Here is a 22,800-nt window from a genome sequence, read left to right as displayed (position 1 = left end):
CTGGGAATTTGCTGTTTCTAAATCATGTTAATAGCACGCATATTATATGTAGATCAATTTGGCAAACGGACCTGGCATCTCGTTGAGGAAAAATACAAAAAAAAATGCATCAAAATATTAGGACAAATATGGCCTTTTTTAGCCGTGCGGTAAGATGCGCGGCTACAAGGCAAGACCATGCTGAATGTTCGACTGGGTTCGACTCCCGGTAAGTAAAGTTTCGGGTTAAGAAATTTATCGACTTCCCTGGGCATAAAAGTATTACCGTGTTAGCCTCATGATATACGAGTACAAAAATGTTAATTTAGCTTAGAAACGTAATGTTCCAGTGGCAGATGTAAAAGAATTAAGACAAATTTGTAACTGCGAACAAATTTATAATCAATCGTTTGGTGCATTTTTTATTAATGAAACTTTGGTATGGAAACTTTGAAACTTTGGTCGGCTTCTTTTCTTATATTTAACCCTTAAATGCGCAATGTTGTTTTAAAACAACAAACCGAAAATACGTTTAATGTTAATAATTTCAATGGTTATTTACGTTAAAAATATTTCCGACGATTTCTAAAAAATCGCCTTGCGCCTTTAAGGGTTAAGTTTAGCAAGTAGAAGCAGAAGTATTAGAACGCTAGAGGCGCTGTTATCTCATACAGCTATTGTGATCAACATGATTCAACCATAGAAGGTAATCCGGATTTTCCTTAAAGAATTCAATCAGTAGGGGAAACTGGACACACATGATCCCCGGGGACACATGATCCCCCCCTGTTTTTTCGAAAACTTATGACATGTTTATACCAGTGATATGTGCAAACGGATCCGTTAGATAGATTATTGAATCTGAGTAACATTTGATATTAGTTACTTTACGTATATGGGTTTTAGAGAGGTTTTATTATTTGAGCATTCTCAATCCTTTTTTTCTTCAAAAGAGAAAAGTTTAATAACTTTGAATATGACCAACCAAAACGTACCAAATTTTTACTGGACAAAGTTTTATTATTGTAGAATTGAATAAATTCATTCAATTTACTATTGCTTATTTTCCATTGAATACAAAAAACAAAACAAGATAAATACTCAACATGGACACACTTGATCCCCCACAGTTTGGACACACTTGATCCCGAAATTGCATATATTAAGGCGTTTGTTGTATACCGTTGCATATTATTGTATGTATTGTATGTAACTAATTGATCTGTCAAAATTCTTTTCTAGTTAAAAAGTATAAATAAATTTAATTTCTCTTTAATTTTGTCAATCAGACGATGCACGCGCTATTTGAATTTCTCAATAGCCTTATTTCATTAACCAGAACAAAATGTAATTGAACATACTTATTTTCGATTAGTTTTATTAAATGCATTTTAACATTATTTTCAATGAAAAAGTGTATAAATTAGGCTTTGAAAATACTCAACAAATTAACAAATCACAGGGATGAGAATCAGTATTGTTCGATCTGGCACTAAATTCCGTTTGAACTAAGAGAAGTTTGCTTACAATCACCATTTATTTGTAAATCTTCTTAAGATTTTTTCAATAATAGGCACATTCAACAACTTTTAGTCAGTTGTTTAAGAGAAATAGCATTTGTGTAATAATAACACACACTACAAAAATGATGATGCGTGACAGTACCATATTGATGTATGAAGTCACCATCCTGGTATGATCACGGTTGTGGTATTGGTAGTAAATAGTCTGGCGATCCCGATGTATCACAAGTTTTTATTGATCTCAAAACAGGTACTTAGGAAATTTACCATTGGCCATGGCATTCGCAGTGCGGCCAATTTTCAGAGATTTAATAAAAAAAAATAGATTCTAAAATTACAAAGATTTATTTATGTATCGTATCGATCAACCATTTTTGGAATCATAATTGTATCAATCACAAAACGAGATCCTCTTGGGCACATCATGGTTGTCGTGATATGACCACTGTCTTTTAATGGAGCAAATGGTTTGCAGATGAATCATCATCACTATGCCAATTTTGTTGCTATAGCAGTCATTCTATCTGTCACTATTACTCTATTCGAGAACCAAAATACTTGCCTTACTTAATACCAACATTATTTAATTTTCGCACGGCTGTTATTACGACAGACTATGAAGAATTGTTAGGATTTGAGGCTAGACCAATTCGTCCTTTCATTAGACTTGGAAGAACCTAAACATGTTCAGCTCATAACGGGATCAATTTCCCCCTATATGGGGATCAAGTCTCCCGCAAGTTTTGAAAATGCCAAATTTTCTATCTTTTAGCAAAATCGATTTTTTGGTAACTTTCATGAACAAATAATTGCTTCCAATGACGTTTTTGAATAGCTAATTAAATTCTTTATCAAGTCCATCAAGAAGCATGCAAATCTGTGCATGTTACATCTAGAAATATGCTAAACAAAAAGTGGGGATCATGTGTGTCCAGTTTCCCCTATCGTGAATGTCAAAATTATTGTTTTGATAAGTCTCGTTCACAATAGTAACGAAATTAGGTTGTTGTGATGAAAAACAAGGACATTTGACACATATACTGCCGTAATCTGTAAATGTGAGGTATGCGCCAAATAACAACATACGTTTCATTCATTCATTTAGTTTGCATCTACACAGATAACACTGAATCAACTATTTGACGCCACAATACACGATTCGAGGCTGCATCTTTCCATCCTCGAAAGCGCCCCACGCTCGCCAAGTCGTTTTGTATCTAGTCAGCCCACCTCGCTCGCTACGCTCCACGCCGTCTCTTACCAGCTGGATCGGAAGCGAACACCATATTTGCAGGGTTACTGTCCGGCATTCTTGCAACATGCCATGAGCGTCGTACCCTTCCGACTTTAGCTACCTTCAGGATACTGGGTTCGCCGTAGAGCTGGACGAGCTCGTCGCCACACACCGTCTTTTGCACACCGCCAAAGATTAGCATTAGCATTAGCGTTGTTACGGTGTAATTCGTCGATTGGACACTAGTGATACTCATGTTTTATACTTGAGATCCTTATCTAGAATGCTATCAGAAATCAAGAAGGGGAGTGGTAATTTATTCCAGTCTTAAGCAAAAGTAACAAAACCATGAGGATTACAACTCCTGGCCACGCCCATCTTCACCGTAACTAGGGAGAGGAAGGAAGTGTTGATGTAGTACTTACTTAACGAGAGGCCACCGACTTAGCGACACCCTCATAAGTACCACGGAGTTGGATAATGAGGAAGGTATTCGTTGGATCAGGATTTGCCTGTAGCTGGCAATGTAACCGTGGTAGATCTTACCCCGTAACACACCACGTAAAGGTGTCTACCCAGCATTACGGGTACGTCTTTTTGCACAGCGTCAAAGATGGTTATAAATACCCGTTACTCGAATACTCCGAGTGCTTACAAGTCCTTGCAATTGGGCTACGAAATGGTGAGTTGATATCCGAGAAGGAGCGCCTAACATAGCTCTGGTCCTCACAAGTTCCAATACTCACGCTTCCACGGGTCTTCCGATGACAATTGACCGCCAGCTAAAGGTCGCGTACTTAGCTGGTAGTGTAGCCTGGGCACTGTCGTCCTTCTGACACCAGGTAGAGTGAGAAGGTGCGTCCTGCGGGGTCTGCCTAGGATGTGGTGGGGTTCGACAGTGGGCTCTTGTACTTCTATAAAAAGCTGCATGTCGTTGTCTAACCCTAACCGGGTCGAAGCTCGTGTGAGGGAAAGTTGTATTCTTCTGATAGGTGCGATTTACCGTGAACCAAACCGCGGGCTGCTATGGCAGCCTTTAACTATGAAGCACCTAAACGACTTCGAATTGGCTGACTACAGGTTGAACCTCTTGAGGACACCTAGTAGTGAGACCTTGCTCATCCTCGTTAACCACCTCCACGTCACGGCTGATCTCGAACTTGACTCTCCGAAAGGTAAACCTAGAATCATTTTGTGTCCTTTATTGCTTTCGGATCGAACTCCCTGCGCTTGACCTTTGGAATATGGACCATCACACTCGTACCGAAAATTTTCAGGTACCTCAAATTAGGCCTTATGCCGGTCCTCATTTCTTCAGGTGTCTTGTTTCCAATGGTTCTAGTTGGTGATGGATTTACTAGATAATCTTCCGTCGATATCGCCTCCGCCCAGAATTCGTTTTGCATGCGCGCATCGTTTAGAAGACATCGAGCATGCTCTGGAGTGTATGGGCACGACCTCTGATGACGGATGCCATCTTTCTCCAACGTCTTCTGGAATTCATTGTTAACGTACTCTCGCCCATTGTCAGTCCTGAGAATTTTAAGTTTTCTACCTGTTTGCCGCTCCGCCTTCGCTCGAAACAACTTGAATGCAGCCAGGACTTCACTTTTGGCCTTTAGAAAGTAGACTGCCACTCTTTTGCTTGCATCATCAACAAACGTGGCGTGGCGAAATATCGACTACCACACAAGGAAGGTATCTCCTGGACCGCAGCGATCAGAATGCACCAGCCTACCAATTCAGTTGCACTGGATTCGTGTTTTAGAAATGGTTTTTTTTAAATTATTTTCCTTCCAGACAGACTGTACAATTCTTCACATTCTCATCTTGGAAATAGATTAGATTAGTTGCCAAATTGGAAATTTTTAGCGTTTCGTGAGCATCGATCGTACCGTCTGGAATCTGCACTGCGACCGTTCCTTTCGCCAAAAGCTCCATGCTGCCATTTTTCGTCCCCACCGCGTGCTGCAATTCTGTTTCGTAAAGCAAATCCTGGTTCGGTCTGGCCATGTGACACGTCGCTCCTGTATCAAAATACCAGCCTTCCGCATGAACATCACCGCACCGATTGCAAACCCTAGCAGCACACAAGTGGCATAGAGGTTTCTGCAACCTATATAAAACTGAATTTGGTTACATTTGAGTTCCAGCAACTGAATCGGTCTGACTTGTGCTGCTAGGGAAAATACTGAATTTGACTTCGATTTCGTCTTCATGAGCTTCAATTTTGTCAGAGATTTTCCAAAACGGGCTCCCAGGGACAGGGAATCAATTTTTCTGGAATGCACGTGCGAAACAAGCGACAAAAGCGAACCAACGACAACGCTTTGTTTTTGTCGGAGATAATAATGACAAAGATCCGACAAATATTGTCAGCAACAAAAAAGAAGACAATCTTGTTGCTAACTTTTCATCCCGTTATTTTGCATTATTTCAAGAGCAAATTCGGTTGTATGCTATCATAGTTTCTGCTTTTATGGAAATATTCGAGAATCGAACAATGATTACAAAATTAGCATCGTATTTTCGGAAATATAAGAGCATGCAAGGCAAATGATTCTTGGCATATTGTGTTCGGGTACGGATAAAGGTTTGTCGCTAGGTGCGTTTGTCAGTAACAAACTCTGTTGATGACAAAGAGTATATTGTTAGGCGTTGCCCGAATATTGATTCCCTACCCAGGGATCCTTTTTGTCTGGGATTCTGTTTCAGGCTATTGAATCAAGCGATACCACCAATCTAGGACCGCTTTGCCCAGTCAGATGGACTGTGGAGTACGTGTCGATGACGATACCCCGTTTGGCATAATGCCGTTTGGCATAACGCCGTTTGGCATAACGCCGTTTGGCATTACGCCGTTTGGCATAATGGACATTTGGCATAAGGGCCGTTTGGCATAATTTGTATGCGGTGTCAAATTGAGGGCCGTTTGGCATAATAGCCATTCGACATAATTTACATACTGTTCCAAAATAATTGCCCAGGAATCTACTTAGCATCATCGGAGGTGATGCTAAGTAGAATTTAATGCTCTAAGGATTTTACGACAATTTGCGGTACAACAATCCGCGGTAATTTATTTCTTGATGTGCCACATCGCGATCAATAGCATTGCGCAATATTCCATTCTGCGCTTTGTATCATTCCGCAGTTAGAATTATTTTGCGGTAAATCGTTTCGCTGCCAATACCCAAGCAAATTCGAGTATTCAAAGAAAGCAAAATAACACATTTGGCCTTATACCGGGCAAATGCGAGCAGTTATAGAAGGCAAAATAACACATTTTGCCTTATAATAGGCAAACACATACATCACTCGACTCGATATCAAGTCATAGAATATCAGCTCATGAATGGTTTACTGTATATCCCGCTGAAGACTATTCACTTCTACACCTTATCATTTTCATTTCCTATAATTTACCCTTTTTCAATGGAATTTTTTAACTGACCATTTGTTGAAAGCCTTGATAGCAAAGTTTTTATTCACTTTTTCTGTAATTTACCCTTCTTTATTGCATATGAATTGTGCCAAACGGCAATCAATTTGACACCGCATATAAATTATGCCAAATGGCCTTTATGCCAAACGGCCTTCAATTTGACACCGCATACATATTATGCCAAACGGCCCTTATGCCAAATGGCCATTATGCCAAACGGCGTTATGCCAAACGGCATTATGCCAAAAGGGGAAACGCCCGTGTCGATATAATGGTCTTATTCCGTGTATAGTAGAAAATCGAAAACTTGTTTTCAATAAAATGAAATATCTGCAGTTATCAGACGTCGCAACTCATTTCTGATTAGTGCGCATGATAGTACATCCATGCGTGCATGATGCGCACTACTAATGAAATATTTCAAATTGTCGCGACTCGCCGCGCAGCGCGAGTGCTCAATCGCGCGGTCCGGTTTGGTGGCGGCCCGACAATATAAGAAATAATCCAAAATCCGAAATAATTTAAGAACAACATAAACCAAACATGGTTCCCAAAGTTTTTTGGGAATCATTGAATTCACCTAATATATTCGAATTCTTTGATAACAATCCATTTTTGACACCGTGCAATACCTAATTAAAAAGCTTTTTTTTATATCTTTATTAGCGAGACTATCAGCCCAAGGCTGGCTCGTCTCGTTTATTAAAAAGCTATCATTTAGCATGCGTTTTAAAAACATGATTTAAGATAACGTGACAACACCTTATTCTCAGCAGTCCAGTTCCTGGCACCAATCAAAATCCATAGATAGCAGTACTACTACATATTTACTCAAATTGTGCACAATTTATTGAACAAACTTGCCGAAACACAATTTTCCGCCAGGAATACCAGTAATTCTCTTACCTATAAATTTACTGATTTGGAACAAAACTGGTCAATAGGAAATAATAAAGCATGCTTTGCATCTAAATACGGCATGCAACTATCAACACTATATGCTTAGGGCAAAGTCAGAACAGACTAAATAAAGAACAGAAAATAATGAGGTTCTGATAACATTTAGTATATCCTCGGTTGCATTTCATTCATATAGATTTGAAAACATCACACAGCAAAAACTACAACCAGCCAAATTAGTTCAAGTTTTACTCAAAACAATTAAAACGTTGTCCGTTCTGACTTAACACCAACCATATAGTAAACAAACTTACCACCTTTGGTTCAACAAACTTATGCTCTTCTTTCCCAGGATTTTGTGCAATTACTGGTAAATGTGGAATAGGTTGCGATCTTTGGTTCGTATGTTGCTGCTGATCAGCGACAATAAACCCGACATCTGAATCCGTAGGTGCATTTGCCGTTTCGGGATATTTAAACTCTGCGTCAGAGTTTGTTTTCGGCGATCGTTTCCTAAAACAGAGATAATTTGAATATAAACATTTATAGCGAAAAAATGCCATGAAATAAGAGTAACAAAAACTAATAATCTACTCCAGTGATTGAAATACTAATTGAAAACATGTATGTATCCGAGTTCAAGAAGTATTAGAAAAGCCAGAGGTAAGTGTGGTAGATACAGTTTCTAATGGACGAGAAGGTACATATTTATAAAATTACAATATACAAATTGTACCTTAAAGTTTTTGAAACTTGAATCAAATTAATTGCGTAACAGTGATACCTGCATCACAATGCTTGTTTGTGAATTTGCCTTATCAATTTGATCTTAAATCTATTTTAAAAGCTAAGCCTCAATCCATACTTTCATGAATTTTAGTACATGGGAACTAATTGAAATTAAGTTAGCATGTGTCATAGTGCCAAAGTGTCACGCATACTCAACATTGATGAAGCTTAAAACATTGAATGGTTGTTGACTTTGAATAACATATCTAAATAACTACAAGCGGAGAAGTATGTACAATATTAATGTTTAGACACAAAAAATGTGAAAAAAAATTGGTAGATCAAATTATACAATAAGTATTTAAAATTATGTAATGTTCTTGTATTATTTCCACATTTAAGGCAATAATTTAGAACATTTAAAGCTAAAGAAACATTAATATATCAAAGTTCAGGTTTTTGTTTGCAATTTTTTTCGACGTCGATTACTCACTTGCCACTGCCACCACTGGGAGTGTTTGACGTAGATTGATGACTATCTTCAGCGTCGAAGAATTCGTCGGAACTTTCGCTAGCACTGGCCATTTTTGTAGTATTTTGTATATTTCCTCCTTTCTGCGACGGATGAACACTAAATTACATGTTTCTACCGGGAAATCCGAGACGAATTTCGATACAAATTTTACTTCCAGAGTTCACAATTCGATAACACAAAAAATATCCAACGTAACACGTGATTAGTTCCTAAATACTTTTATGGCAGTTATTCTGAGTTACGGGTTAGAATATAGTGTAATTCGAATAACATAATGCTAAATATTTGTAGTAAGTCTGATTCCAATTTTTATCAGTTCAATATTTATTCACAATATGTATAGCTTCTGCGGGATGTCTAGAATACCTGTTAGCAAAAGCGATGAAATTCTTATGTATAAATATCATTTACAATATAGGCTTCTATCTCGTGGTATGCTAGATTTGAGAGCGTTTGACAAACTTATATGTCAAAACTAACAGCATATACGCTAAAATAAGGTTACAAACAAAATATGAGATATTTTTTATTATTTACACGCTAATCTGAAACAACCCAGTGGATGGGTCGACTATAAACTGAAAGCCAAGGCTACCCAAAAGTTGGTTGTTTTCACTCAAAATCGTAGTTTGGGCCAATAACCCAAATTTGAGTAAAATTACACTATCTGAGGACGACAAAGAGGTTAGAAACTGAGCATTACTGTGAAATATGTAGATATTCATTTGAATTGTATTTTTGTTTTAGATCGGCTTTAAAAATATCAAATAAATCAAGCTCTATCTGGAATAAGGGCGAATGTCTCAAGAGAGAATTCTCTTCGTCGACTTCCCCTCTTTTAAACAAAAGTGACAAGCAGCGGATTTCTTAGTGGTTTATCACATCAGAACGAGAAGAAAAACGGTAAAGAAATCCTCTGCTTGTCACTTTTATTCAAAAGAGGGGAAAGTCGACGAACAGAATTCTCTCTTGCGACATTCGCCCTTTTACCAGATAGAGCTTAAAATTTTAAAGCTCGCCTCTAGAGGATGTTCCACGGCTGCACCCCATCCACCATGCTCGACTCTGCTGTGTGGCATCAACCTGGATGTCAATTTCTACAGGAACGAAACAACCTCCTTGCTCAGTCCCACGATTGTCCCAACTCCCAAAACTGTACACTGAAAATATTATACACGCTCACACAATATTCTTTTTAATGTGAATCGAACGTGTTTTATCATTCGCCATTTTCACTACCCATCCACGTTAAAGTCGCAAGGAATAAATGTGAATTAGCATCACTTTGGGAGTTTAATCCGCCTGACTATGACTATAAAGTAACTATGCTGTCAGTTGTCGACTACCAAAAGCTTTGAAAAAAATAACTGGGAACATTGCTCCAGGTATCAGATTCGGGTCAGTGTTTACGTTGCGCTCGGTTTGTGAGGTGTGGTGGGTGGATACTTGTTTTTGTGATTCTAAATAAAAAATATCTTAGTGTTCTGTAATAGAAATTGTTTATTTGCCAATTTCAAGAGATATTTTATATTAATTTCGAGTGAGTGAACTATGTAACAAATAGTGTTGTATAAACCAAAAAAGTTGGCATGCATCAAATTTTCTTTTTTGTATTTTCCAACAGTTGAGTAACAGCGCAGCTCAATAGCCTGCGTTTCCGTATTATGTACTGCAGATTGGGAGCTTGATAATCTGACCATCAAAGAAAAAGGAGAAAAAGCGGATTACGGTCATCAGCACCGCGCCCGATAGATAATTGAAGAAAAGAAGACCCCAGCAGCAGCAGGTAAGGTAAAAACAGTGATGACGGGTTCAGGGCTAGTTGTGATTCACTTTTCATCAAACTAAGCCTTATTTACTATTTTTCATGTTTAATTTTTATTTGCAAAATTTTCAAATAGAAGCTCGATTGTATTTAAAAGTTTTACTTTGAATTTGTAAGGTCAAGGATGTTCATATTGGAGTAAACTGGAGTACCGCCATTGCCAAAATTCGCCATAAGGTTAAAAAGTACAAAAGCTACTGACCAATATGCATTCTTTATTTCACTTAATTTCAGTCTCAAAATAACAACGGAAAAGTTTTAAAATCGAAAGTCGCATATCAATTGCCCATTTCCATTTAACAGCCCTGTGAGCGGATTTCATTAGCTTTCCTCGGTGCATTTTCGCACTTTTATTACACTATTCATGGTTTGATGAACACGGTGAGGCTGCTCTGCATGTTCCATATGCCGCAGCTCTCGATCGTGCATCATTTCAGACACAACATTATGTTTATACTTTTTTATGTAGTTCGATTCGATCCACGAGACGGCGTAGCCTTCATGGCGCGCGTTTATTTGCACAAGGTTGATGAATGAAATATTGCAATTTTCAACATACTTAATGGATGCAAACATTTTAAGCTTCTGCGAGATACTGCGTGCTTGATCGATTAACATAATTTGAATATCAAGGATGAGGCAAAGGTCTAAGATTTGAAGATATAAGCCAATTTATTTTCCCCAAAAATTTGAAGCTTTTTCTAGAGACCAAAGATGGGTACTTGTCAATGTCGATTGAAATGGAAAAGACCTCTGCCAATAAGGTCAAATCCAAGATGATTATTATTGTATATAATAACCCTGATCAAATTAGTTTCTTATATTCTATGTAGTCGGTTTTGAAAACTCTTCCAGCAAAACAAAGTGTTTTGTTATTTACTGATTTTCAGGACTCTTTCAACAGTCGCAGTTTTCGCATTTTTCGCGAATTTCTTGGATTTGACGCGGATTTACTCTTCCAGTCGCTAATATAGCAAATCATTTAAATTAGGCCGGAACAAATATTAATTTCTTCTTTTGTCCCACTGACCTTTCGATAATGAGGGGGGGTGGTAAATAAAAAATAAAGGCATAAATTGACAAAATCGAAAAACTCATCAGTTTTCTCAAAGATTTGTTTAAGGAAGTTAAAAATTTTATTATTTTTCCGGTGAAATTTCGAATTCCCTCCTCAAATAAATAAATTTAACCATTACTACTAAACTTTTTAGTTTGGATTCATTTCATTTCATTTATTTAGTTAACATCTAAACAGATAACACTGAATCAACAATTTGACGCCACAATGCACGGTTCGAGGCCGCATCTCTCCATCCTCGGATACGACCCACGCTCGCCAAGTCGTTCTGCACCTGGTCTGCCCATCTCGCTCGCTGCGCTCCACGCCGTCTCGTACCTGCCGGATCGGAAGCGAACACCATCTTTGCAGGGTTGCTGTCCGGCATTCTTGCAACATGTCCCGCCCATCGTACCCTTCCTGCTTTAGCTACCTTCTGGATACTGGGTTCACCGTAGAGTTGGGCGAGCTCCTGGTTTATCCTTCGCCGCCACACACCGTCTTCTTGCACACCGCCAAAGGTGGTCCTAAGCACCGTCTCTCGAATACCTGAGTGCTTGCAAGTCCTCCTCGAGCATTGTCCATGTTTCATGTCCGTAGAGGACAACCGGTCTTATTAACGTCTTGTACATGACACATTTGGTGCGGTGGCGAATCTTTTTCGACCGCAGTTTCTTCTGGAGCCCGTAGTAGGCCCGACTTCCACAGATGATGCGCCTTCGTATTTCACGACTAACGTTGTTGTCAGCCGTTAGCAAGGATCCGAGGTAGACGAATTCCTCGACCACCTCGAAGGTATCCCCGTCTATCGTAACACTGCTTCCCAGGCGGGCCCTGTCGCGCTCGGTTCCGCCCACAAGCATGTACTTTGTCTTTGACGCATTCACCACCAGTCCAACTTTTGTTGCTTCACGTTTCAGGCGGGTGTACAGTTCTGCCACCTTTGCAAATGTTCGGCCGACAATGTCCATGTCATCCGCGAAGCAAATAAATTGACTGGATCTGTTGAAAATCGTACCCGGCTGTTACACCCGGCTCTCCGCATGACACCTTCTAGCGCAATGTTGAACAACAGGCACGAAAGTCCATCACCTTGTCTTAGTCCCCGGCGCGATTCGAACGAACTGGAGTGTTCGCCCGAAATCTTCACACAGTTTTGTACACCATCCACCGTTGCTTTAACAGTCTGGTAAGCTTCCCAGGGAAGCTGTTCTCGTCCATAATTTTCCATAGCTCTACGCGGTCTATACTGTCGTATGCCGCCTTGAAATCGAACGAACAGATGGTGCGTTGGGACCTGGTATTCACGGCATTTTTGAAGGATTTGCCGTACAGTAAAGATCTGGTCCGCTGTCGAGCGGCCGTCAACGAAGCCGGCTTGATAACTTCCCACGAACTCGTTCACTAATGGTGACAGACGACGGAAGATGATCTGGGATATCACTTTGTAGGCGGCATTAAGGATGGTGATCGCTCGAAAGTTCTCATACTCCAGTTTGTCGCCTGTCTTGTAAATGGGGCATATAACCCCTTCCTTCCACTCCTCCGGTAGCTGTTCGGTTTCCCAGATTCTGACTATGAGTTTGTGCAGGCAAGTGGCCAGCTTTTCCGGGCCCATCTTGATGAGCTCAGCTCCGATACCATCCTTACCAGCTGCTTTATTGGTCTTTAGCTGTTGAATGGCATCCTTAACTTCCCTCAAGGTGGGGACTGGTTGGCTTCCATCGTCCGCTGAACTGACGTAGTCATCTCCTCCGCTGCCTTGACTTTCACTGCCTGTACTCTCAGCGCCATTCAGATGTTCCTCGTAGTGCTGCTTCCACCTTTCGATCACCACTAGACTGGCCCAGATTACTATGGGGAGAAAAAAAATTTGTCGAATTCCAAGGGGCACCCCCCAGAATTGTGTCTTTGGGTGAGAAAATCAATCTCTGAAAATTTCAGCTCAATCGCTTGTTGCATAAGCTGGCGCATTTGATTTGAAGTTTGTATGGGGATTTCAGCCAAAATGTATAGGAAAATACACCTCCGTCACTCATTCGATCTGGAAATTGGTTCTGATTGCTCGATTGACCTCAGAATTGCAAAAACGGCAGTTGGTACGCTACAGAACAATTTCACAGAACATTGCATGATGATTAAATGAACTTTTATATAAATTAGTAAGAAGTTGAAATCAGGCCATTAGGTGGATGCAATCTATACAGATCTTTCTGCTGCATTTGACAAAATGAATCACCAGATTGCCATAACAAAATTTGACAAATTAGGCATAAATAACGCTCTGCTCAGTTGGCTCCAATCCCATTTATTAGGTCGCAGTATGGCGGTGAAAATTGGAGATTACATTTCCTCACCGTTTGCAGTCCGATCCGACGTTCCACAGGGTAGCCATCTAGGACCGTTTCTGTTTCTGCTGTCCATGAATGACGTCAACTTTGTTTTGAAATATCTAAAGTTATCGTACGCCGACGACTTGAAGCTGTATTATTCTATTAAGCAAGCTCAAGACGCAAAGTTTCTGCAACAACAGTTTGAATCCTAATGTATTGTCTATCCGGAATAAATTTATAACGCTTTTTATACCCAAGTTGGATTTTTCTCCGGATACAGGCAACTTTCCCAACTTCGGAAGTAGTGCGCTAGATTCGCCTAAAGATGCGCTAAACAACGCATCAATTAGTTTGACAGATAAAACTTTGGAAGAAAGTTCGGTTCGGAAGTCCCGACTTCCGAATTCTAAGTTGGTGCTACGCCGACAATAGCTAAATGTAAATGCTCTTTCATATCTTTTGGACGCGAACACTCTCTTCTCAAGCATGAATACGCTTTGGCAGATAAACAGCTTCAACGATAATCGACAGTCAAAGACCTAGGTTGTAGGTTCTCTGTGCAAGAACAGCTGATCTGGTCATAAAGGGGTAGCAACTACGGGCAGTCAATCAAGCTATGGAATATTCGGGGTAGTGACCTTTCGGGGGTACTGGCGTTCGGGGTAGTGACATTCGGGTCAGTGTCATAGAACCGGAATTCCATCTTACTTACTTGATACTTCTTTCTCCACCGTTCTCCTGCTTACCGCCGAGTATTGTCCACAGCACCTTACGCTCAAACCACGGGGATGACAAGCTACGCCATCTTTGTCACATCTTTTCTGAATCACCAATACGAGTGCACTGCAAATGCAACATAAACAATTGCGAGGGTCGAAATTATATAAAACGAACAAAGGCATAGACAGTACCTTGTGCAACTAGCATTCTAAATAATTGAGTAAATAAGTTGAACATTTTTAAGTTTGAAGCATAGAATCAAGTGTAAAATTGTTTTAATTGATAATTCGTTAAATTTTTCTCTATTTTCTCATGATTTCTCATGATCTCATGTTGCATTATTGAGTGGTATGGGCGTTTTGCATCATATTCTTCTGTAAAAACGTAAACATTCAAAATTCACGCACGTACTATTGCAAAATAAATCAGAATTGGGGTAATTTGACACTGGGGGATAAACTTATCCCCCAAAAAAGAACGAACAGGCAAACCTGTCAAAATCAATAGTAAAAAAATTGGATGTCGCTCCTCTGGCTCAAACACTCCGAAACCTCTTCGATCAGCCTCCTTTAAGGACCATGCTTCATGGTCGTATAAAGCCACCGGAAGAATCAGAGTAGTATACAGCGCGAGTTTTGTTTTCGTTTGCAGACTACGGGACTTAAGCTGGTTATGAAGTCCGTAATAAGCCCTATTTGCAGTTGCAATACGCCTTTTCACCTCGCGGGTAACATAATTATCGAACGTCACTAATATTCCAAGATACACAAATTCTTCTACCACTTCAAATTTATCACCATCCAGCACCAACAATTGTGACATCTTTTTGAAATGGCAGGCAGGCTAATGGTTCGACTGCCTCCGTCCCGGTAAACAACCTGGCAGGCCTCCGGTAACGCTCAACACCTGTCACCTATACCGGTGGGTAGTAGGTTCAGATGTAACATTCCTGATATACGTCGATCTGGCTCTGAACACGGTGCTATAAGGCACCGGAGTCTACCCTTGCATGGACCTCACTGTTTACAAAGGCACACATGGGATCACAAGAGGCTACTATCTACAACAGGTAGAGATAACGGCCCGGAGGGGGACCCTTTTAACATGGAAACGAATACAAAAACAACGAAGGAGCAGACGGGGTGAATGTTTTCGCAAAAAGTGGAAAGCTGCAGCGATCTGCCAGTGATCTCGCAGTTAGCAGTAGCGAGTACCAGCAGTACGGCCAAGGCTGCTAAGAACCAGGCAGGACAACAGGAGCTAGGATCCGAGAATAGGGTGTCCACCCCAAAATCGAAAAGTAGTCCTACTCAGGAGGAGCTACAACTTAGGAGGACCAAACTGATGAAGGTGCGGAAGCGAGTCAACGAGCTCTATGACATCGTGAAGGACAAGCACAATGTTCACACGAAGATCAAGCTTCTAGTGACGAGCATTAAGTCCGCCGTTGAAGCTGCTGATCACGAACAGAACGCGCTCGAAAGAAGAGCAGAAACAGCTGAAAAAGCACTGAAAGATGCAGCGGAGCATACAACAGTCGAGGCACTGCAAACACCAATGAGCCTCCGGAATACTCGCACGGAGAAGCGAAGCAGGGACTCTCCAGGAGAGCAGGAAGTCCCGAAGAAGCAGCGGAACGTGCAAGATTGTGCTAGCGTACTTAAGGAAGGCGTCAAGAACGATGATTGGCAAACCGTGAAAAGTCAGCGGGAGAAGAGAAAGGAGAACGTGGAAAAGAAGAAGGAGCAGAAGAAGAGAGATAATCATCGCTCTTCTCGTGAGAGGGTCAAGGGGGACTCCTTGATAGTCGAAGTGAGCGACAAGACGACATACGCAGTGATGTTACGGAAGGTGAGAGAGGACCCGGTGCCCAAGGACTTGGATGAAAAAGTGGTGAGGACTAGGCGTACTCAGAAGGAGGAATTGCTGTTCGAGCTGAAAAAGGATCCTACGATCAAGAGCTCGGCCTTCCGGGAGCTCATTGCCAAGCATACTGGCCGCAAAACTTGCACTGAAACTCTCAGTTGGGCAACAAAATAACTTTCCCCAGTGGTTAATCTAATCTAATACTTGCACAGCAAATACGAAATACTGGAAAGCATCCTGGAAAATTATGGTTTCTGAATTCCGTCAATTTTCTTTTCATACAGCCAGGACAACAACGCAGTATGTACCGCAGAGATGACTCCTAGATACTGAAAGAATTTGTAAACTCTTAAAGTAGATCCATTCATAAACATAAATCGAGGGGGAAGGAAGAAAGCGTGGACTTCCCGTACCAAACGCGTCCAGTTAATATATGTAAAGAATAATCAAATATTACATAAATGAGTCTTTCGTTGGGAGCGTAGCTATTTAAAAGTTATCAAATGCCCCATTCGGCAAGTGATGGTTGACATCGTGTTCAGTATATACATGTTCACTATAGGAAAGAAGAAAATCATCTTTAGTAGTCGATAACTTCAGCTTCTTTACTCGGTGACAGATGTGATGACAATTCTGAAAATAAATAGAAAAGTGGAGGTGTTTTGCCCAGGTACTTGTTGAAATCCATTTTTTCACGACTTTTGAAAAAAGCTTTATTACGTGTTCACGGCAAATGCTGGGTAAAACGTACCATTGGTACTTCGCGTACCTGAAGGAATAAAATAGACCCCATCTCGCGGTCCTTAGCCTCTTACCCAGTAAGAACGTAAGAGCTTTAACGCAGGAAGCAGTGGTCGAGTGCAGAGACCTGGACGGGATCACTACGGTAGACGAACTGAGGGATGCACTGACCTCACAGTGCACGCTGGGTGAAGTTCAGATGACAATTCGGCTGAGGAAAGCGTACGGTGGTACACAAATAGCAGCGATACGACTACCCGTAGACGCTGCCAATAAAATGATGCAGGTGGGCAAGGTGAAACCAAACCAAACAGATGGAATGATACTTCAAATGTATGGCGTTTGGACACCAGGCGCGAAACTGCAGTAGCCCCGACAGATCCGGTCTTTGTAAGAAATGTGGTGGAGATGGACACGTTGCTAGGGACTGCACGAAGCAACCAAGATGCCTGCTCTGCAAACCGGAGGACGGAAACGAAGCTGGGTCGAGATTAATGGAGATCATCCAAGTAAATCTCAATCATGGCGACACCGCACAGCAGCTGATGTGGCAGTCGACAACAGAAGCAATGTGCGACGTGGCAATTATTGCTGAGCCGTACCGGTTTCTTCTGACAACGGCAACTGGGTGGCGGATGCTACGGGGATTGCGGCTATCCAAGTGATGGGCAGATTCCCCATCCAAGAGGTGGTAGACAGTTCAAGCGAGGGTTTCGTAATCGCCAAAATTAACGGGATCTTTGTCTGTAGCTGTTACACACCCCCAAGGTGGACTTTGGCAGTATAACCGGATGCTGGACTCACTCACGGATAAGCTGATCGGCCGAAAACCGGTTATCATAGGAGGCGATTTCAATGCCTGGGCAGTGGATTGGGGAAGCAGACTGACTAACGCCAGAGGTTACAGTTTGCTGGAGGCGCTGGCTAAGGTAAGATTAGGCAACGGAGGTACCGGTAGCACATTTCGCAGAGATGGCAGGGAGTCCATCATCGATGTCACGTTCTGCAGTCCGTCGATGGCGAGGAACATGAACTGGAGAGTTTGTGAAGACTATACCCATAGCGATCACCAGGCGATCCGATATAGTGTTGGAACACGAACGCCGACGGTACGACGGGAGATAAGGTCTAGTTGGCGAAGATGGAAGACGAAGGACTTCGATAAGGATCTTTATATCGAAGCTCTTCGAGCGGACAGCGACGCTACAAACCTTGATGCAAATCAGCTTACTAAAACGCTAGCGAGAGCTTGTGATGCGACGATGCCGAGGAAATTGAAGTCAACGAATAGCCGGCGGCCAAGTTACTGGTAGAACGAAAATCTTGCCAATCTTCGCGCTGCCTGTCTCAGAGCTAGAAGACATTTTCAGAGGGCAAGGTCTGAAATGGTCAGAGAGGAAGGAAACATAGTTTTCTGTAAAGCTAGAGCGGCTTTCAAACAGGCGATCCGAATCAGCAAGTCCAACTGCTGCAAGGAGTTGGTAACGCTTATCGAGTCGTAACAAAGAAGATCAGGAGTCCTGCGACGCCAGCCGAAATGTGTCCGGACAAGCTGAAGATCATCGTGGACGACTTTTTCCCGTAGCATGGTTGTACAACGTGGCCGCGTACGCCGTACGAAGATGAAGACCGAGTGACCGCCGCAGGTATGCAAGTCTCCAATGACGAGCTATCATCAGTGGCAAAAGGTTTAAAGGTGAAGAAAGCTCTGGGTCCAGATGGAATTTCAAATGTGGCTCTAAAATCCGCGATTCTGACGTTTCCGGACCTGTTCAGGATGGTGCTGCAGAAGTGTTTAGTAGATGGTAATTTTCCGGATACGTTGAAGATCCAGAAACTGGTGCTGCTGCCGAAATCAGTAAAATACCGGGGAATCCAGCATCGTATAGGCCCATATGTCTGCTGGATACACTGGGGAAGCTTCTGGAAAGGGTTATCCTTGATAGGCTTACACAATTCACGGAGGGTGAGACTGGCTTATCGGAAAAATAGTTCGGATTCCGTAAAGGCAGATCGACTGTGGATGCAATCAGGACAGTCATTGAAGATGCAGAGAGGGCGTCCAAGAAGAAGAGGAGAGGCAATCGGTTCTGATCGGTAGTGACGATTGACGTCAAAAACGCGTTCAATAGTGCCATCTGGGAGGCCTTCTTCTTCTTCTTCTTCTTCTTATTGGCATTACATCCCCACACTGGGACAGAGCCGCCTTGCAGCTTAGTGTTCATTGAGCACTTCCACAGTTATTAACTGCGAGGTTTCTTAGCCAAGTTACCATTTTTGCATTCGTATATCATGAGGCTAACACGATGATTTTTTTTATGCCCAGAGAAGTCGAGACAATTTCCAATTCGAAAATTGCCTAGACCGGCACCGGGAATCGAACCCAGCCACCCTCAGCATGGTCTTGCTTTGTAGCCACGCGTCTTACCGCACGGCTAAGGAGGGCCCCCTGGGAGGCCATCGCCGCAAATTTTGCTGTCAATGAAATCATCATGATTACTAAATTTGATATCATAAGATTCTCAATTTGATGTGACGATTGGACAAATCAAGCATCCGAAAGATATTCAATTTGCAAAAAAGAGCTAACCGCGGTGGAGGTTGGTACTCGGATTCTGTTTGCTTTTCCGCAAACGTGCCCTTTTAGTGGTCTTGCTGTGTAGGGGTTATTACGCCTATCTATAGAGTAGGAGGTTGAGCGTTCGTGGAGTCCCTCCAAGACACGTGGATTATTTTTCACAAGTTTTATATCAGTTTGTCCATTTCAAAACATGTGCTATGCATAATATTGCATATGCACAGCCAAGATGTGTAACAAAAAAAAATTCGTACGGCTGAGTTGCCGAATAATATGCAATTAATTATCTTAATTTGATGTCAAAATGAGTATTCAATAAGATTATTTTTATGGGCATTCATAACAACAACAGCTTATTTTGTTTGCAGATTGCTTTTGATTTTCGTAAATAACACACTTTAGATAATCGACAGCATAATTTGATGTAAAGCTGCTATCATTATGATAACTGAGGAATGCATATTGAAAACATGGTGCGATATCAATTTGTATTAATTAACAATTGAAATCAAATTTAGCTTTCAATATAATCTCAACAGCAGAGCTTAATATCAATTTGCTTTCATTTTGTTAACCGACTTTGCTCGGGAAACGGCCTATTATAAACCCAGTATAAGTGATTTTTTTTTAATTTTTGTTTCAGATGGAGAATAAGCTAAAGGACCAATCTGTTGCCGAGAATTACTTTGCAAATCTGAATGATTTGTCCAAGAAAATATCTCTCGATATAGCTGAAATAAGAAGCACATATGAGCACATCTGGGATGATTTGAGTCGTGATGAACAAATCGAGATTATCAATGAAACGCTCATTAAGCCGGAACTTACATTGAAATACTTCGATAGTTTTTCTACCTCGTCGGATTCGTTTAAAAATATCATTGAAAGTGACGAAAACAGCGATGATAGGAAAGTTAACTTATACGATGGAAGAGCACTTCAAACATTTCAATATCTCAAAACCGGACGGAAAGTGATCCACGATGAATCAATCGGATTATTCCGAGACGAACACTCAGCACCCTTTGCGCACAAAACTAAAAGTCAGATAAATCTATCAATTTTTCCCCTGGAAAAGGATAAACCCATCGAGAGAAGGCCGGACCTTACGAAGAAAATAGAAAAAATCAAAGCACCCAAATCAAACAACCCTTCCTGTGTTAAACCAAATACAACGATATCCAATGATGAAGCATCTGTATGCGATAATGAGAACAATCTCATTCAAGGAATCAAATCCAATGGGGCCAACAACGACTTCCTAGCCAATTTCATATGTGGTCAAACAGGCACATCGACGGGATTGGTGTCAGCATCAATGGGAAGTGACGAGATGGATGGACAGTCGTTGGAAAACATCGGATTCGACGATGACAAAATCAATCTGTTCCGCAATAGCTCCCGCAGTGACAGTCTTCATCAGGCCCAGTCGTCTTCTGTCGAAGAGGATGATAAAAACTTTGATGAAATGAACAGCTTGCTCGGTACTAGCAAGGGCTTTGATTTCCTCAACAATTGGTAACTTCCAGGTTTTTCTTAGGTATGTAACAATATGGTATGTGTTGATCTTCCTCATTATTCATCTAGTCTCTCTAAAGATCATTTGCACTTAGCAAAAGTATATATGTGGTGTCCTTAAATTAAATTAGTTACGTTCATAATAGCGGAATGTGAAGTAAGATGGCAAGATGGAAGCAGATAATTAATTCTGCTAATGGCATACTATTCTCACCTGTTTTCATGAACACGCTTTGTAGATTTAAATTTCAGCTATTTGAGAATATATTGTGTTGTGTTCAACATTTACCTGCTACATATGTGGAACAGTGTTTTAAATTGAGCTCATCCAAGTTTCTGTTAATATATTTTATGCTGTCGTAGCTTCTCTTTTATGGACATATTTGAGAATTCTAACCCTGATAAAAAATAGCATCATATTCTCGGAAATAGCAGAGTATACAAGGCAAATAATTCTTACTATGTTGAGCTCGGGTTCATTAAAAACTGAATCAAAATTACATTTATCTAAAATTAAATAGACATCTGGCATAACTATAATAAGAGTGGCAGATTTCCACCTAATTTTAGAGAAATATGTTAAATGGATATACATATTTTTCATGTTTCGTTTCTTACGTAACAACAAAAAAATGTTATAAACTACATTGAATATTGACGTTGGGGTTTCCTTATTATGAAACACAACAAACGTAGAAGAATACGTTTATTTGAAAACGAAACCATTAAATAAATAACCTGAATGTCATAAGAATTAGCGGTTTTTTTTTCATTGTTTGTTAGAGTGTAGCGAAAGCGTTTATCTTTAATTTGCTGATAAACTGTTTGAAAATATGTACAGGGTAACTGCCACACCATCTTTCTTCACACTCCGGTAATAACAAATCATTTTCTTTGCAGTTTTAATTCAAAACTTACCAAGGAAACAAATATTCAAAGTTTTTCTGTCTTCACTTTCGAAGACTAACTGAGCTAGAGACTGATTTCTAAACCAAAATATTCAGCATAATATCTTCATCAAATATGATACCTCAAAAACTAATGCTCATTCATAGCATCAATCATGCTCATAGGAACATCACAAACAGCCGTAACCATGCGAAAACTTTCCTGAAGAATCCATCGCTCACTTCCTCTACCACCATCTTGCGCGTATATGTTGAAGTTAAATTCATGGTCGATGGTTATTTCTTTAGTGTTACGCCTGTTTGTCTGGTGGAAAATTATACATTAGGATGACTTTTACGCGGTTTGTTTTGGTTATATCAGGCGGTATTAAAAATTATGTGGAAATTGAGATACACCTACAATCAAATGTAACCGCGTAAAAGGCGACCCCAGTGTAAACAGTTAAGTTCAAAATTCCAGAAATACTCTCAACTAATATTGTTTTACAATCCAACAGTAAAGACACTGTTTAGTATACGACGAACGAGCTTCATTTAATATCACATTCCTTGTTGCTTTACCAGGCCTGCCCATCCTTTTCAAGCCACGGGCCAATTCTTAGAATTCACACTTGCTGGCGGGCCAGAAAATATTCGGTACATAACTTTTTAATATTTTCAAAATATTTTTTTTTCATTGTCTAGAAAAACTAAACTTTTTTATTGCGTTCAAACCATCTTTTTTGTTTATTTCAGAAGTACATCTGACCATTACTCTAATTGATTCAACAAGTTTGAGTTCCACACTTGACTCAAACAAAAGCTTATAATTCTAGCAGTACTTTGGTGTTATGGATTATGGCAAATTTTGGTGTTATGTATTCCAAACTTTACTTAGAGTAGGGCTGTGCAAATATCGATAAAATTTAT

The 22,800-nt window shown here is 40.6% G+C and overlaps 2 protein-coding genes across 7 annotated transcripts in view; one reads left to right on the top strand and one right to left on the bottom strand.

The window, feature by feature from the left end:
• Positions 1 to 8,546, bottom strand: part of LOC134205601 (WD repeat-containing protein 44) — a 36,262-nt gene extending 27,716 nt beyond the window's left edge. For all 4 annotated transcript variants that reach the window (XM_062680984.1, XM_062680985.1, XM_062680986.1 and 1 more), the window contains exons 1-2: positions 8,304 to 8,546; positions 7,396 to 7,594 (exon numbers count right to left, since the gene is read on the bottom strand). In XM_062680984.1, the coding sequence (XP_062536968.1) occupies positions 7,396 to 7,594; positions 8,304 to 8,395 (291 nt within the window). In that variant the 5' untranslated portion in view covers positions 8,396 to 8,546. The remainder of the gene's footprint in view (positions 1 to 7,395; positions 7,595 to 8,303) is intronic.
• Positions 8,547 to 9,726: 1,180 nt separating this feature from the next.
• LOC134205600 (uncharacterized) lies at positions 9,727 to 22,408 on the top strand. Of its 3 annotated transcripts, none has more exons than XM_062680981.1 (3): positions 9,727 to 9,885; positions 9,970 to 10,131; positions 20,109 to 22,408. In XM_062680981.1, the coding sequence occupies exon 3, from the start codon at positions 20,109 to 20,111 to the stop codon at positions 20,985 to 20,987; it is 879 nt and encodes a 292-aa protein (XP_062536965.1). In that variant the 5' UTR covers positions 9,727 to 9,885; positions 9,970 to 10,131; the 3' UTR covers positions 20,988 to 22,408. The 3 variants fall into 3 exon arrangements, with proteins under 3 accessions (XP_062536965.1, XP_062536966.1, XP_062536967.1); XM_062680982.1 differs by having other exon boundaries at positions 9,970 to 10,136; XM_062680983.1 differs by lacking the exon at positions 9,970 to 10,131 and having other exon boundaries at positions 9,744 to 9,885.
• The last annotated feature ends 392 nt before the right edge of the window (positions 22,409 to 22,800 follow it).

This window comes from Armigeres subalbatus, chromosome 1, assembly GCF_024139115.2.
Source record: "Armigeres subalbatus isolate Guangzhou_Male chromosome 1, GZ_Asu_2, whole genome shotgun sequence".
NCBI lineage: Eukaryota > Metazoa > Arthropoda > Insecta > Diptera > Culicidae > Armigeres > Armigeres subalbatus.
Note: the sequence above shows the minus strand (reverse complement) of the source record. Positions and strands in the feature narration are given on the sequence as shown.